Genomic DNA, 12,641 nt, shown 5'->3' with positions numbered 1-12,641 from the left:
TTTAACAATACATTTTATTTAACACGGTATACCCCAAATATTATTTCAACATGACAAAGTTTTGATATGTAGTATTTTATTCATTTAAAAAAATAGATGCTGGCAACATGTGATTTTAAATTCCTTTTTAGTTATTAAATAGAAGCCCCAGTAAATCAGCTGTCACTTAAGGTGTAATCCATGGTAGCTTTCTCGCTCTTAAAGATAAGTTACAGTTTTTAAAAAATGAATTCTACCTTTTAGTTTTTTGGGGTTTTTAATTTTTTTTTTATTTTTGGCTGCGTTGGGTCTTTGTCTTCGTTGCTGTGCCCCAGCTTTCTCTAGTTGCAGCGAGCGGGGGCTACCCTTCACTGCGGCTTCTCATTGCGGTGGCTTCTCTTGTTGCAGAGCACGGGCTCTAGGTGCACGGGCTTCCGTAGTTGTGGCATGTGGGCTCAGTAGTAGTGGCTCGTGGGCTCTAGAGCGCATGCTCAGAGTTGTGGCACACGGGCTTAGTTGCTCCACAGCACCTGGGATCATCCCAGACCAGCGGTCGAATCCATGTCTCCTGCACTGGCAGGTGGATTATTAACCACTGCGCCACCAGGGAAGTTCCTGCTTTTTTGATTTTTAAATTATAAGGTATTGTCTTGTTGGTTCTCCTGAACATGAGCCTGTCCTAAGGAGGTGTCACCCAAATCAGTAAAGCTTCAAGGTAAGAAATTTTAAATTTGTTTTTCCATGTTCAGATTGTCTTTTATGAACACAAGGGCACGTTTTGGTAATTCACAGTCAACCAAAAAGGAAAGGTGAAATACTATTAAGACTTTAGTAATTTGTCTTGCCAGAAATGCCATCTTATGGGTTAAGCAGTAGCGGGTGAGTGACCAGGGGTTAAATACGATAAGCATTATTTTTTTCATAGTCCCTCTATAACGAAGAGTAAAAGGGGGAAGAAGGAGTGACTATGAAACAATAGGAGAAAAAAGCTTAGCTTCAACTCAATGTGGTAAATATTGTCACGATAAAGTGTCAAGGTTCTTGCCCCACGGGGCGCATGTCCACCCCCCCCACGTGGGACAGCACTCCCATTGAGTCAATCTGCCTTTGTAAATATGGTGACCCTAATTAAATCAATCATCCTTCTTAATGGATGCCCTGAAACGTAAGAAGGCAGATTGATTTAATGGGGGCCAGGAAATCTAAGGTGTTTGATTGGTTTAATGAACGCCAACAGATTTAAGAAGGACGATTGATTTAGTGGGGGGTCACGATATTTAAGGGAGTCGGTTTAATCAACGAGAACCACGTGACACATAGAGACTGATTTAATCAGTGGTGGTCACGTGATTCGAGGGCTGGGTTAACGTGGGAGTCACGTGATAAATGGTGCTGATTGACTCAATGGGAGTCACCTGATGTATGGGGCCGATTTTTAACAATAGGAATCACGGGAGCCATGGGGCTGATTAAATCAGCTCGGGCACACCCCCAAGGGGGACAGCACCCTCCCCGGCTGTACGCCAGGTGGTGCACGTCCATCTTAAGTGGGGCACGTCCACGCAAGGGGTGCAGTCCACCCCAAAAGGTACATCATCGTCATTTGATGTACCCCAATGGGTGCACGTCCACCCCAAGGGGTACATCACCATCATTTAACAAAAGAGCTACATCGAGTCAAAGAAAAACCTTTTTAATTTTTTTTCTCTCTTTTTTCAACTGTGATTCTCAGTTTAGAGCTGTCTGCTGGGATGGCCAGCAACTGACTATTAACTACCGGGGGGGCGTCTGCCTCCATCTGTTTGTTGTTTGAATGCCAGGAAAGTGTTCTCCTTGCCCGATGTACACAGCAGCCAGAGCAACCGCGCTCACGGTTTAGGAGGGAAAGAGGGAAATAAGTAAGCGAGCACATGGTCACACGCCAGGGCGATAGGGCAGAAACATCCCTTCATTTGCTCCATCATTCCCAGGGTCATGGTGAAGAACGGTTCTTTGCAGGCCGGGATAATGGCTTTTACATCTCCAGGTAAACCATTCGAGAGCCCCCAGGCCCGGATTTGGAAGAACAAAACGCCAGGAGGGGGGCGGGGGCCGCGCCCGACGAGGCCGAGTGGGAACCGGCCTCCTGCGGGGTCTTGGCGGCTGCCGAGGTGTCGCGAGAGCCGGGGCTGCCGCTCGGCTACGCCGTAGGCCGAGTGGGTCGGGCGCGTTCTGCGGGGCCGGCGGTTTGGGCGAGTTTGCTTGGGCCAGCGAGGGCGCGGGTCTCCGGGGTCGGGGTTCGCCCCCGCCGCTCCGGATGGGCGCGCCGATGGCGTTTCTAGGGTGACGCTGCGCACACCGACTGTCTCCGGGGGGCGGAGGAAACACCTATGAACCTTTCGGCCTCCTTCCTGGCCGGGCGCCAGGTGAGCGGCCGCTGCTCCGCGCTTCCCGTTTCCGCCGTCGCGTCCCGGGGAGAGAGGAGAGCAGACCGCGGGGACGACGTGCGTTGGGGTTATTCAGGAATCGTTTCTGCTTAAAATTTAAAACAATACCCAGGACGCAGAAGGAAAACGGAGCGTCATATCAGTTTCCTTACCGTAATGAAAATGGGTTGTTCAGCCCAGGCACAGAGTCGAGTCGCGAGTACTGGGTGCTCACTTTTTAACGATAACGTTGGGCATTTGTCGAGCTGCTTCTCTATATACCTCCTCGCTTCCTGCGCTTCACTTGCTTCACAGTGCCCTGCGAGTGGAGCAGCACTCTAATAAACCGTTTTACCAAAAAGTCTTGAAAGTAAACTTGCCCAAGATTTGGATTTGTCGGTATAGGATCAGATGAACGTGTTTTGCACGCTTGGCCTGTTGCTTGTTTCCTATTAGAATACGTGCTCCTTGCCGGCTGCTGTGTCCCCAGCCAACTTGGCGCTCGGTAAATATTTGTTGAATGAGTGAGTGAGTGAAATGGCTTACCAAAGACTGGAATTCAAGTCTTGTGGCTTGGAATCTCTTGACTCCAAATTCCTTTTTCTCTGTTTAGTGAGAAACCGTAACTCACTCGTCATTATTATTTATTTACAAATCTTATTTTTCAGAAAGCAATAATGATGTACATGGGCCTCTGGTGAACTTTAAACTACTGTCTTTAAGGTAGAATTCTTAAAGTAACACTTTTAGTTTTTTTTTTTTTTTAATTGAAGTATAGTTGGTTTACAATGTTGTGTTAGTTTCGGGTATACAGCATAGTGATTTGGTTTTTGGGTTTTTTTGTTTTGTTTTTTAGTTCTTTATTTCGTAGATGGGGACAGTACCATACTTTGGAATGTGACTTACAATCTTAATAATAAAATATTGATAATACGAGCTAATGTTTGTTGGTCGTTTATGATAGAACAAAATTATTTTAAGGCAAGACAAGAAAAAGTTAACAAAGTTTTCTCTGTCGTCTGAGCCACTGCTTCCTCCCCTTTGGTGTGTATTGTGCATCTGCATTATACATTAACTAGATCCTTTTAGGAGACGTAGGAATGCCTGCTTGCCAAAAAAAAAAAAAAAAAGGCTATTTTCTCCCGGTGCCAGCAAGGAACTCCTTAGGAGCTAACATTCCTTTCTCAATCCTGTAAGGGGTCACTATGACCCACTACTTGCCTTGTATGCGCAGATCTGCATTGTGTAAAGGTCAATATATTATTTTGATGTATAGCCCTTTGTCTTGAAAGTGTTTGTGACTGTGTTTTGACCTCTTACAGGCAGAACAGTTCTCAGAGCTTTCTGAAAGACTGTCTCCCAGGTTATAATCTTCAGCTTGGCTCAAATAAAATTTTCCACTTCTTTCTTAGCTTGACTATTGATTAATTTTTAATGACACTTACAGTGGTGCCAAGTACTGTGAAGTGCTTTACAGAGATTATCTTGCTTAATCCACACAACTCTAAGAAGTTAAAATGCTGCTATTACCATTTTACAGACAAAGAAATTAAGGCTTAAGGACATTAAGTAACTTACAAAAGGTCTTAGAGCCACTAAGTGGCTAATTCTGGATTCCAACTTAGGTCAGACCAACTTCACTGCACTAGACTTTAAAATGATGTATGCTTAAAAGGAGTTATCGTAGATAATTTTGTTAGGCATGAAAATGGCATCATGGTTATATAAAAACGTTCATTTTTAGAGATGCATACTAAAGTATCTAAGAGTAAAAAGTATTTTTTATCAACAACAAAAAGAAAAAGGAAAATTGAAACAGATGTGGCAAAATCTTGATAGTGGTAAGAAAGACCTAGGTACTGAGCAGATGGGAGTCTATTGTACTATTCTCTTGTCTTCTGTGTATATTTGAAATATTTCCTTTACAAAATTTGTTTTTAAGTAGGTATGTTGAGTTTGGATCAGTTACATTTAAACAGTAATTACTTCCTGTTTCCCTTTACTTGACTGCCGTAGAATTTCTGGGGCAAGCTGAGGGATAATATTGTTGATTGATACAAGGAGGGGGTTGACAGCAAAGAAAAAAAAAACGCAGAAATGGGTTTATTTGTGATTAACCAATGGAGGTTTTACAAATGGTCCCACTCTTTAAGAGTGGTGTAAATGGTACGACAGAAAGTGATAGAGGCAGAGTACAGTAGGTGTGAACTTGCTTTAAATATACATAATTTTGATGTCATGTTATAATCAGTGAATAAAACGCAATTAATTTAACTACCTTGAATTGGCAGCAAAAGAAGATATAATTGTTTGGAAAATATGCTTTGGCCGATTTATGTTGATTAGTTTTATCCTGACGTGAAGCCACTTTCTATGTTTAGAACATTGGGTCAGAAGTTGAGATTTCCACTATCGAGAAACAACGGAGAGAGCTACAGCTGCTCATTGGAGAATTAAAAGATCGAGATAGAGAGCTCACTGAGATGGTTGCAGTACATCAAAGACAACTTCTTTCATGGGAAGAGGATCGGCAGAAAGTGTTGACTTTGGAAGAACGTTGCAGCAAATTAGAAGGTCAGACATATATGCAGCAGCATCTGTCATGCACTTGTACGTGCCAACACGTTAAAAGGGCTCAAGGGAAAGATAGGAACATCTCAACACAATCCCTGCTGCACTGGAGTTTATTTTATTTATTTATTTATTTGTTTATTTATTTATTTTTGGCTGAGTTGGGTCTTTGTTGCTGCATGCAGGCTGTCTCTAGTTGCAGCAAGCGGGGGCTACTCTTGGTTGCCGTGTGCTGGCTTCTCAGTGCGGTGGCTTCTCTTGTTGCGGAGCACGGGCTCTAGGCGCGTGGGCTTCAGGAGTTGTGGCTCACGGGCTCTAGAGCGCAGGCGCAGTAGTTGTGGCGCACGGGCTTCGTTGCTCCGCGGCATGTGGGATCTTCCTGGACCAGGGCTCGAACCCGTGTCCCCTGCATTGGCAGGCGGATTCTTAACCACTGTGCCACCAGGGAAGTCCCTGGAGTTTATTTTAATTGAAGATAGGAAGACATCATGAACACTCACAGCAGAACAAACACAATGTGAATTAAAGTAGGGCAAGCGAAGTACTTAACTGTAGAAAGAGGGCTGGGCAGCTTCACTCAACATTGAGTGTCAAGAGTGAACCTGGGGCTTCCCTGGTGGCGCAGTGGTTGAGAGTCTGCCTGCCAATGCAGGGGACACGGGTTCGTGCCCCGGTCCAGGAAGATCCCACATGCTGCAGAGCGGCTGGGCCTGTGAGCCATGGCCGCTGAGCCTGCGCATCCGGAGGCTGTGCTCTGCAACGGGAGAGGCCACAACAGTGAGAGGCCTGCGTACTGCAAAAAAAAAAAAAAAAAAAAAGAGTGAACCTGAAGGAAATTAGTTTTGAGTTAAAGTATGAATGAAGATGCCACAGAACTGGCCATTTCTCTTGAACTGACTCAAAGATTTTAAACTTGGTATTGAACTTGATCTCAAATACCTAAAATAGTCATCTTTTAAAATTAGAACAATCTCAAAAATGGCTTACAAAAATTTCCTTTTGTACCATATTTTAACTATCATCCCTTTCGTGCTGCCCTAAAGTCTGAATGTTCTATTGACACTGCATTAATACTAGAATGTGCTAGAGGGGAAAATACTAGATCTGTTTAATAGAAAGACAACAATATATGGCCTTCTTTTTTACTTATATTACACAAAGGATTCTGTAAATGTGACAATCTAAATATGAGTAATTTTTCCATTTCGTTGATGACCATCTGATTTTATTCTGACCACACCCACCCACATGTAGATACACATAAATGCAGTATTTTTTTTTTTTTTTTTTTTTCCGTACGCGGGCCTCTCACTGTTGTGGCCTCTCCCGTTGCGGAGCACAGGCTCCGGATGCGCAGGCTCAGCGGCCATGGCTCACGGGCCCAGCCGCTCCGCGGCATATGGGATCCTCCCAGACCGGGGCACGAACCCGTATCCCCTGCATCGGCAGGCGGACTCTCAACCACTGCGCCACCAGGGAGGCCCATAAATGCAGTATTTAATATGATTGTACGTTACTTAAAAACAAGAAAATTCTGGCACAAATATCAAAGGTAGATTAGAACAGCAGATCTGAGAATTTTGAGAGTAAAAGATTGCTTAGAATCCTTCTGGGAGCAAACCAACTCACTGAGTTAATACAATGAACAATAAATCCACATTGTTAATAATCAAGTTATTTAAAAAAAATATGATTGTACGTTAGATGCAATATATCTTATATAATTAATATCTTTTATATAAACATATTAAAGAAAACGATAACATTATATACAAGCATACCTCATTTTATTGCACTTTGCAGATATTATGATTTTTAGAAATTGAAGGTTTGTGGCAACCCTGTACTGAGCAAGTCTATCAGCACCATTTTTCCAACACCGTTTGCTCACTTTGTGTCCCTGTGTTATATTTTGGTAATTCTCGTAATATTTCAAACTTTTTCATTATAATTATATTTGTTTTGGTCATCTGCGATCAGTAACCTTTGATGTTACTGCTACGACTCGCTGAAGGCTCAGGTGATGGTTAGCATTTCTTAGCAATAAGTTATTTTTAAATTGAGGTATACACATTGTTTTTTGGACATAATCCTATCGCACACTTAGTAGACTACAATATACTGTAAACATAACTTTCCTATGCACTGGGAAACCAACATATTTGTGTGACTTGCTTTATTGTGATATTCATTTTATTGCGGTGGTTTGGAACTGAACCTGCAATATCTCCGAGGTCTGCCTCGGAGATAACCATCAGTATCTGGTTTTAAAATGAGCAAGACACCTGAATAGGCATTTCATGGAACACTGCATGGCCAATAAATGTACAAAAAAGTTCTCATTCTCATTAGTAATTAGGGAAATGTAAATTAAGACCATAATGAGACCTTTTTATACTTACCAGACTGGCAAAAAATATCAGGTATTGGTAAAAGTGTGGAGCAAGGGAAGGCTCATTCACTGCTGGTGGGCGTGTCAGCTGGTACAGCTACTTTGGAAAATCATTTGACAGTTCTGGTAAAGTTGAAGATATACATAGCTGTGGCCCAGCATTTCCACTTCTAGGAAATCCACTCACCCTTCAGTATGCACATAAATTACCTAAGGATCTTGTTAATATGTAGATGGTGATACAATAGGTCTGTGTATCTAACAAGGTCCCCGGTGATGTCCCTGTTGCTGGTCCAAGGGCCACATTTTGAGTATCGAGGCTCTAGAGGAACTCCTGCAAAAGCACCAAGATGCTTGTAGGAGAATATTTAGAGCAGCAAAGTGGAAACAGTCCAAATGACCACCAGTAGTAGAATGTATAAATACATTTTGGCATGATCATATAATGATATTATACAGCAATGACAGTACAGAAACAGGAGTTACCTACAGCCACATGGATACATCTCAGGATCATAATCTTTTTTTTTTCGTCTGTGCCAGGCAGCTTGTGGGATCTTAGTTGCCCAACCAGGGATCGAACCCAGGTCCTTGGCAGTGAAACCGTGGAGTCCTAACCACTGGGCCACCAGGGAATTGCCAGGATCATAATCTTGAGCAAAAAAAGCAAACAGAAGAATTCATAGAGTACAATTCCATTTACATATGGTTCAAATTAAACTATTCTTAGGGATGTGGTCATAGATAGTAAAACTATAATAAAAAAACAAGGAAATGAGTAAGATCAGGATGGTGGTTAGGAAGGTGGGAAACTGGAGAGATTGTGTTCAGGAAGTGACATACAGGGCCTTCTGGGTTGCTGCTGGTGTTCTGTTTCTTGACTAAGGTACAGTATTGTGCATTTCATAATAAAAACTTTTAAAAGAAGTATTAACCTTTAACCATATGTTTTGAAAATAATGCATTTTCAGCTTCAAATCTGACCACAAGTCAGTTATTGATGAAATCTCCCTCAGGTGAACTACATAAAAGAACTGAAATAATCAGGTCACTCACAAAGAAGGTAAAAACCCTTGAATCGAATCAAATTGAATGCCAAAGTACTCTTCAAAAGACTCAACTACAGCTTCAAGAAATGGCCCAAAAGGCAACTCATTCCACTCTCCTCTCTGAAGACCTTGAGGTTGGTTTTAAGATAAGCTTCCCTAGCCCAAATTCTGTTTGTGTTTCAGTTATTGAAAAATTAGATTTAAATATTTCCATTAAAAATGCATGTGCGTGTGTGTGAAAGTATATCCATCCATCCATCATCATAGTTTTGTGTTTATTGTGGGGCTTTGGTTAGCTGCCAGTGCTCTCTTGTCTTGGAGATGAAGCTTCATTACAGCCCTTTTCTAACTGTTAAGCCATCTGTTTGGTAGCATCTATCATTTTATCAACAATGGGTTATTTTAGAAAGCCTTTCTCAGATTCTGAGATCCATATCATCAAGTAGCTTCAAATTATGCTTTCTGAATAACTGTCTAATCTGATGAAACAAATATCTATATCACGTTAGTGGCATATTGGGAATAAAATCTGTAAAAGTGATTTTTCAGTTTTCATTTCTAGCTGGTGAGTCATCAGATATCTTTTGAACTCATGCTTTTTGAGAGACGCAGTGAGAAAGCCTTTTTTGTTCTTACAGCCTTCATATTCTTGTTTCATATGATATCAGTATAGATCTTGGTAATATAGTGAGTCTTAATAACTCATAATAATTGTATAGATTTTATGTCTAAAATTTCAGATTACTCTTCTAGACAGTTTCTAGCTATAAAATAAGTGAAAACTATTCTGGAATCTCTTGATATGTTGAATTAAAAAATGGAAGCATGTTAGTCAGCTTGGGCTGCCATCACAAAGTACCACAGACTGGGCAGAAATTTCTTTCCTCACCGTTCTATAGGTTAGAAGTCCAAGATCAAGGTGCTGGCCTGGTCGGTTTCTGGTGAGGGCTCTCTTCTTGGCTTGTAAACGGTCACCTTCTTACTGTGTCCTGTGGCAGGGAGAGAGACAGTACATGAGCAAGCTCTCCGGTGTCTTTTCTTATGAGGGCACTGATCCCATCATGAGGGCCCCACTCTCATGACCTCATCTAAACGTAATTACTTCTCAAAGGCTCCACCCCCAAACACCATCACATTAGAGGTTAGGGCTTCATAGGGCTTCAACATGTGCATTTGGGCGGGGGGTGCAATTCAGTCCATAGCAGGAAGATTTTTTTTTTTAATTAATAAACTTTATTTTTGAGAGCAGTTTTAGGTGCATAGCAAAATTGGGTGGAATGTACAGAGATTTCTCATAGACCCTGCCCCCTCCCCCAGCCAGCCTCCTCCACTGTGGACATTCTGCATCACAGCAGTACATTTGTTGCAATCAGTGACTCTACACTGACACATCATTGCCACCCAAAGTCCATAGCGTACATTAGGGTTCACTCTTGGTGGCGTACGTTCTGTGGGTTTTGACAAATAATGACCTGCATCCACCACTGTAATGTCGTACAGAAGTAGTTTCACTGCCCTAAAAACCCTCTCTGCTCTCCTCTGCCACAACCCCTGGCAACCATTGATCTCTTCACCGTCTCCAGAGTTTTGCCTTTTCCAGAATGTCGTAGAGTTGGAATCATACAATATGTAGCCTTTTCAGATTGGCTTCTTTCACTTAGTAACATGCATTTAAGGTTCCTCCATGAAGATCTCTTTTAAAAAGCCTAATTATTCTTTTTTTCCCAACCAATAAGCACATTATGTACACAATGATTATATCAAATCTAGATCTCTGGGTAAAAAAAAAAAAACAAACCCTGATAAGTGTGAATACCCCAATATGAAGTTATTTCAACATAAAATGCACAAAAGTTCATTAATGCTACTTTATTTCAGCAAAGCAAGTCTCTTGCTAATTCTTGCCAACCTGGAAGTATTCATTAAAGACCATTAGGAAGTAGACATGTTTATAAACGTAACTGATAGAACTCAGTAGGGCAAAACTCAAGTACTGAGAAGATGCTGGGGATAATGGGGAAATAGATATTTGTGTTCCTTTCTGATGACTGCTTACTTAGCCCACTTTGTTACTAAAAAAGCTAAGCAGAGAAAAAACAAAACAGAAGAATGAGCACAGATTGTGGCTGGTGAGAGTGATGAAAGCTTTTAAATGACTCAATTAGTATTTTGTGTTGTCCCTCATAGGCTAGAAACAAAAATCTCAGCAACACATTAGTGGAACTTTCTGCTCAAGTGGGACAATTGCAAGCTCGAGAACAGGCTCTCACCACCATGATAAAGCTGAAGGTAATTCAGAATCACGATACTTTCGCTTGCCAGGCACTTTGTAGTTGATAGAGTATAGCAATGTACATTAAGTTACTGAAGTCCCACAGCGACTCAGATAGGTTGAGCTATCAATGTTGCTCTATTTATTTATTTATTTATTTATTTACTTACTTACTTATTTACTTACTTATTTACGTATGTATGTATGTATGTATGTATGGCATGTGGGCCTCTCACTGCTGTGGCCCCTCCCGTTGCGGAGCACAGGCTCCAGACGCGCAGGCTCAGCGGCCATACCTCACGGGCCCAGCCACTCCGCGGCATGTGGGATCTTCCTGGACCGGGGCACGAACCCCTGTCCCCTGCATCGGCAGGCGGACTCTCAACCAACCACTGCGCCACCAGGGAAGCCCTGCTCTCTTTTTTTAAATTCTGGTTTTAGCAATGAGGGAAACAAGTTTAAAATGATGCCCCCAAGGCACTGAGGAGGCAGGACTGCACTGTGGGTCTCTGTCTCCAAGGCCCATTCCAGGGTCCAGCATGCCTGCATTAAGCTGGTTTCTTCTGAGGTATCCATTACTGGGTCTCATAAAGTCATTAGCAATCAAATTGTTAATATGTTTTTTTTAAATTAATTTATTTTTGGCTGTGTTGGGTCTTCATTGCTGCGCACAGGCTTTCTCTAGTTGGGGCAAGCGGGGACTACTCTTCGTTGTAGTGCACAGGCTTCTCATTGCAGTGGCTTCTCTTGTTGCAGAGCACGGGCTCTAGGTGCACAGGCTTCAGTAGTTGCAGCGTGCAGGCTCAGTAGTTGTGGCTCGCAGGCTCTAGAGTGCGGGCTCAGTAGTTGTGGTGCACAGGCATAGTTGCTCTGCAGCATGTGGGATCTTCCCGGACCAGGACTCGAACCTGTGTCCCCTGCATTGGCAGGTGGATTCTTAACCACTGCGCCACCAGGGAAGCCCGTTAATATGTTTTTAATTGAGGAGAAAACTTAGCAGTCAAGTAGTTGATGTAGTCACTAACATGCCATAAACAGTGATGGATAAAGTCTCTTCTATGTGGTAACACATGTGTTGGACAGCAGGTGACTAGAGGAGTGATTCTGGTATAATGGGACACTCATGCTAATTCATATGTGATCTTTCCCAGCACATAAATGTTTTTGAGTGATCAGGGACAAGCTTTCATAAAATTAGAAAGAAAATATTAAAATCTATAGAATTGTCTTTAATCAAGTAGTGACCAGTTTCCTGGCTTCAGCAACCCCTACAGTGTCCATCATAGCAAACTCCTGGTGAAGCTGAAAAGGATTGCCTGACTGATGTGTCTGCAATGGCATTTGCTAAACTGTGTTCTTGTACTTAACAGGACTACTGTTTCTTTGCTACTGGTCTGATCACAGAGTTCCATCGGTTTTTGAATGGTCTGCTCAAACCCTATTTTTCCCATAAGTCCTAACGTGAGATGTGCAGACTGTGAAGTATTTTAGGAACGCTTCTAGGATGCTATCGCAGAAACCTTTGTCCTTAAGCAAAGGTAAAACCTGCTAGTAATAGTTATTCCACATGAGTGGGGGGGGGAGTACTTTTGCATATTATTTTTATACTTTCAGGTGTTATTTGAATTGCTTTTCAACAAGCACATAGATACCTTTTATGTAATTAAAACAACCATCTCAACAATAAGGGGTTCTGAATTGGGTAGGTTTGGGATAAGGTCTTGGCGTCTGTCATGTTAACAAGCTGAAAAGAAGGAGAGGAAGGAGGGCCTATGGGATTTATCTGTAGTGCAGAGACTAAGCCCCCTCAAGGGCCACCAGCCTTCCTATTGCTCTTACAGTTTCATAGGTGATCAAACGTTTGCTTCTGAACTTTCTGAGACAGTAAACGATGGTGGTTCGTGCATGGTTTCAGGGGCAGCCGGCTAAGTTCAAACCGGAACTCCATCACTAACCAGCTGTATAACCGTGGC

The 12,641-nt window shown here is 42.3% G+C and overlaps 1 protein-coding gene across 13 annotated transcripts in view; it reads left to right on the top strand.

The window, feature by feature from the left end:
* Positions 1-1,634: 1,634 nt before the first annotated feature.
* CCDC62 (coiled-coil domain containing 62) overlaps positions 1,635-12,641 on the top strand; it is a 45,476-nt gene continuing 34,469 nt past the window's right edge. For 2 of the 13 annotated variants that reach the window (XM_082641558.1, XM_082641557.1), the window contains exons 1-4: positions 1,636-2,462; positions 4,766-4,958; positions 8,319-8,530; positions 10,584-10,685. In XM_082641558.1, coding sequence (XP_082497684.1) covers positions 2,349-2,462; positions 4,766-4,958; positions 8,319-8,530; positions 10,584-10,685 — 621 coding nt within the window. In that variant the 5' untranslated portion in view covers positions 1,636-2,348. Of the gene's footprint in view, positions 2,890-3,052; positions 3,108-4,765; positions 4,959-8,318; positions 8,531-10,583; positions 10,686-12,641 lie in introns of all 13 variants that reach the window. The other 11 variants (XM_082641555.1, XM_082641553.1, XM_082641564.1 and 8 more) reach the window with 11 other exon arrangements.

This window comes from Mesoplodon mirus, assembly GCF_964341445.2.
Source record: "Mesoplodon mirus genome assembly, chromosome: 13".
NCBI lineage: Eukaryota > Metazoa > Chordata > Mammalia > Artiodactyla > Ziphiidae > Mesoplodon > Mesoplodon mirus.
This window is presented reverse-complemented; position numbering and strand designations above follow the sequence as displayed.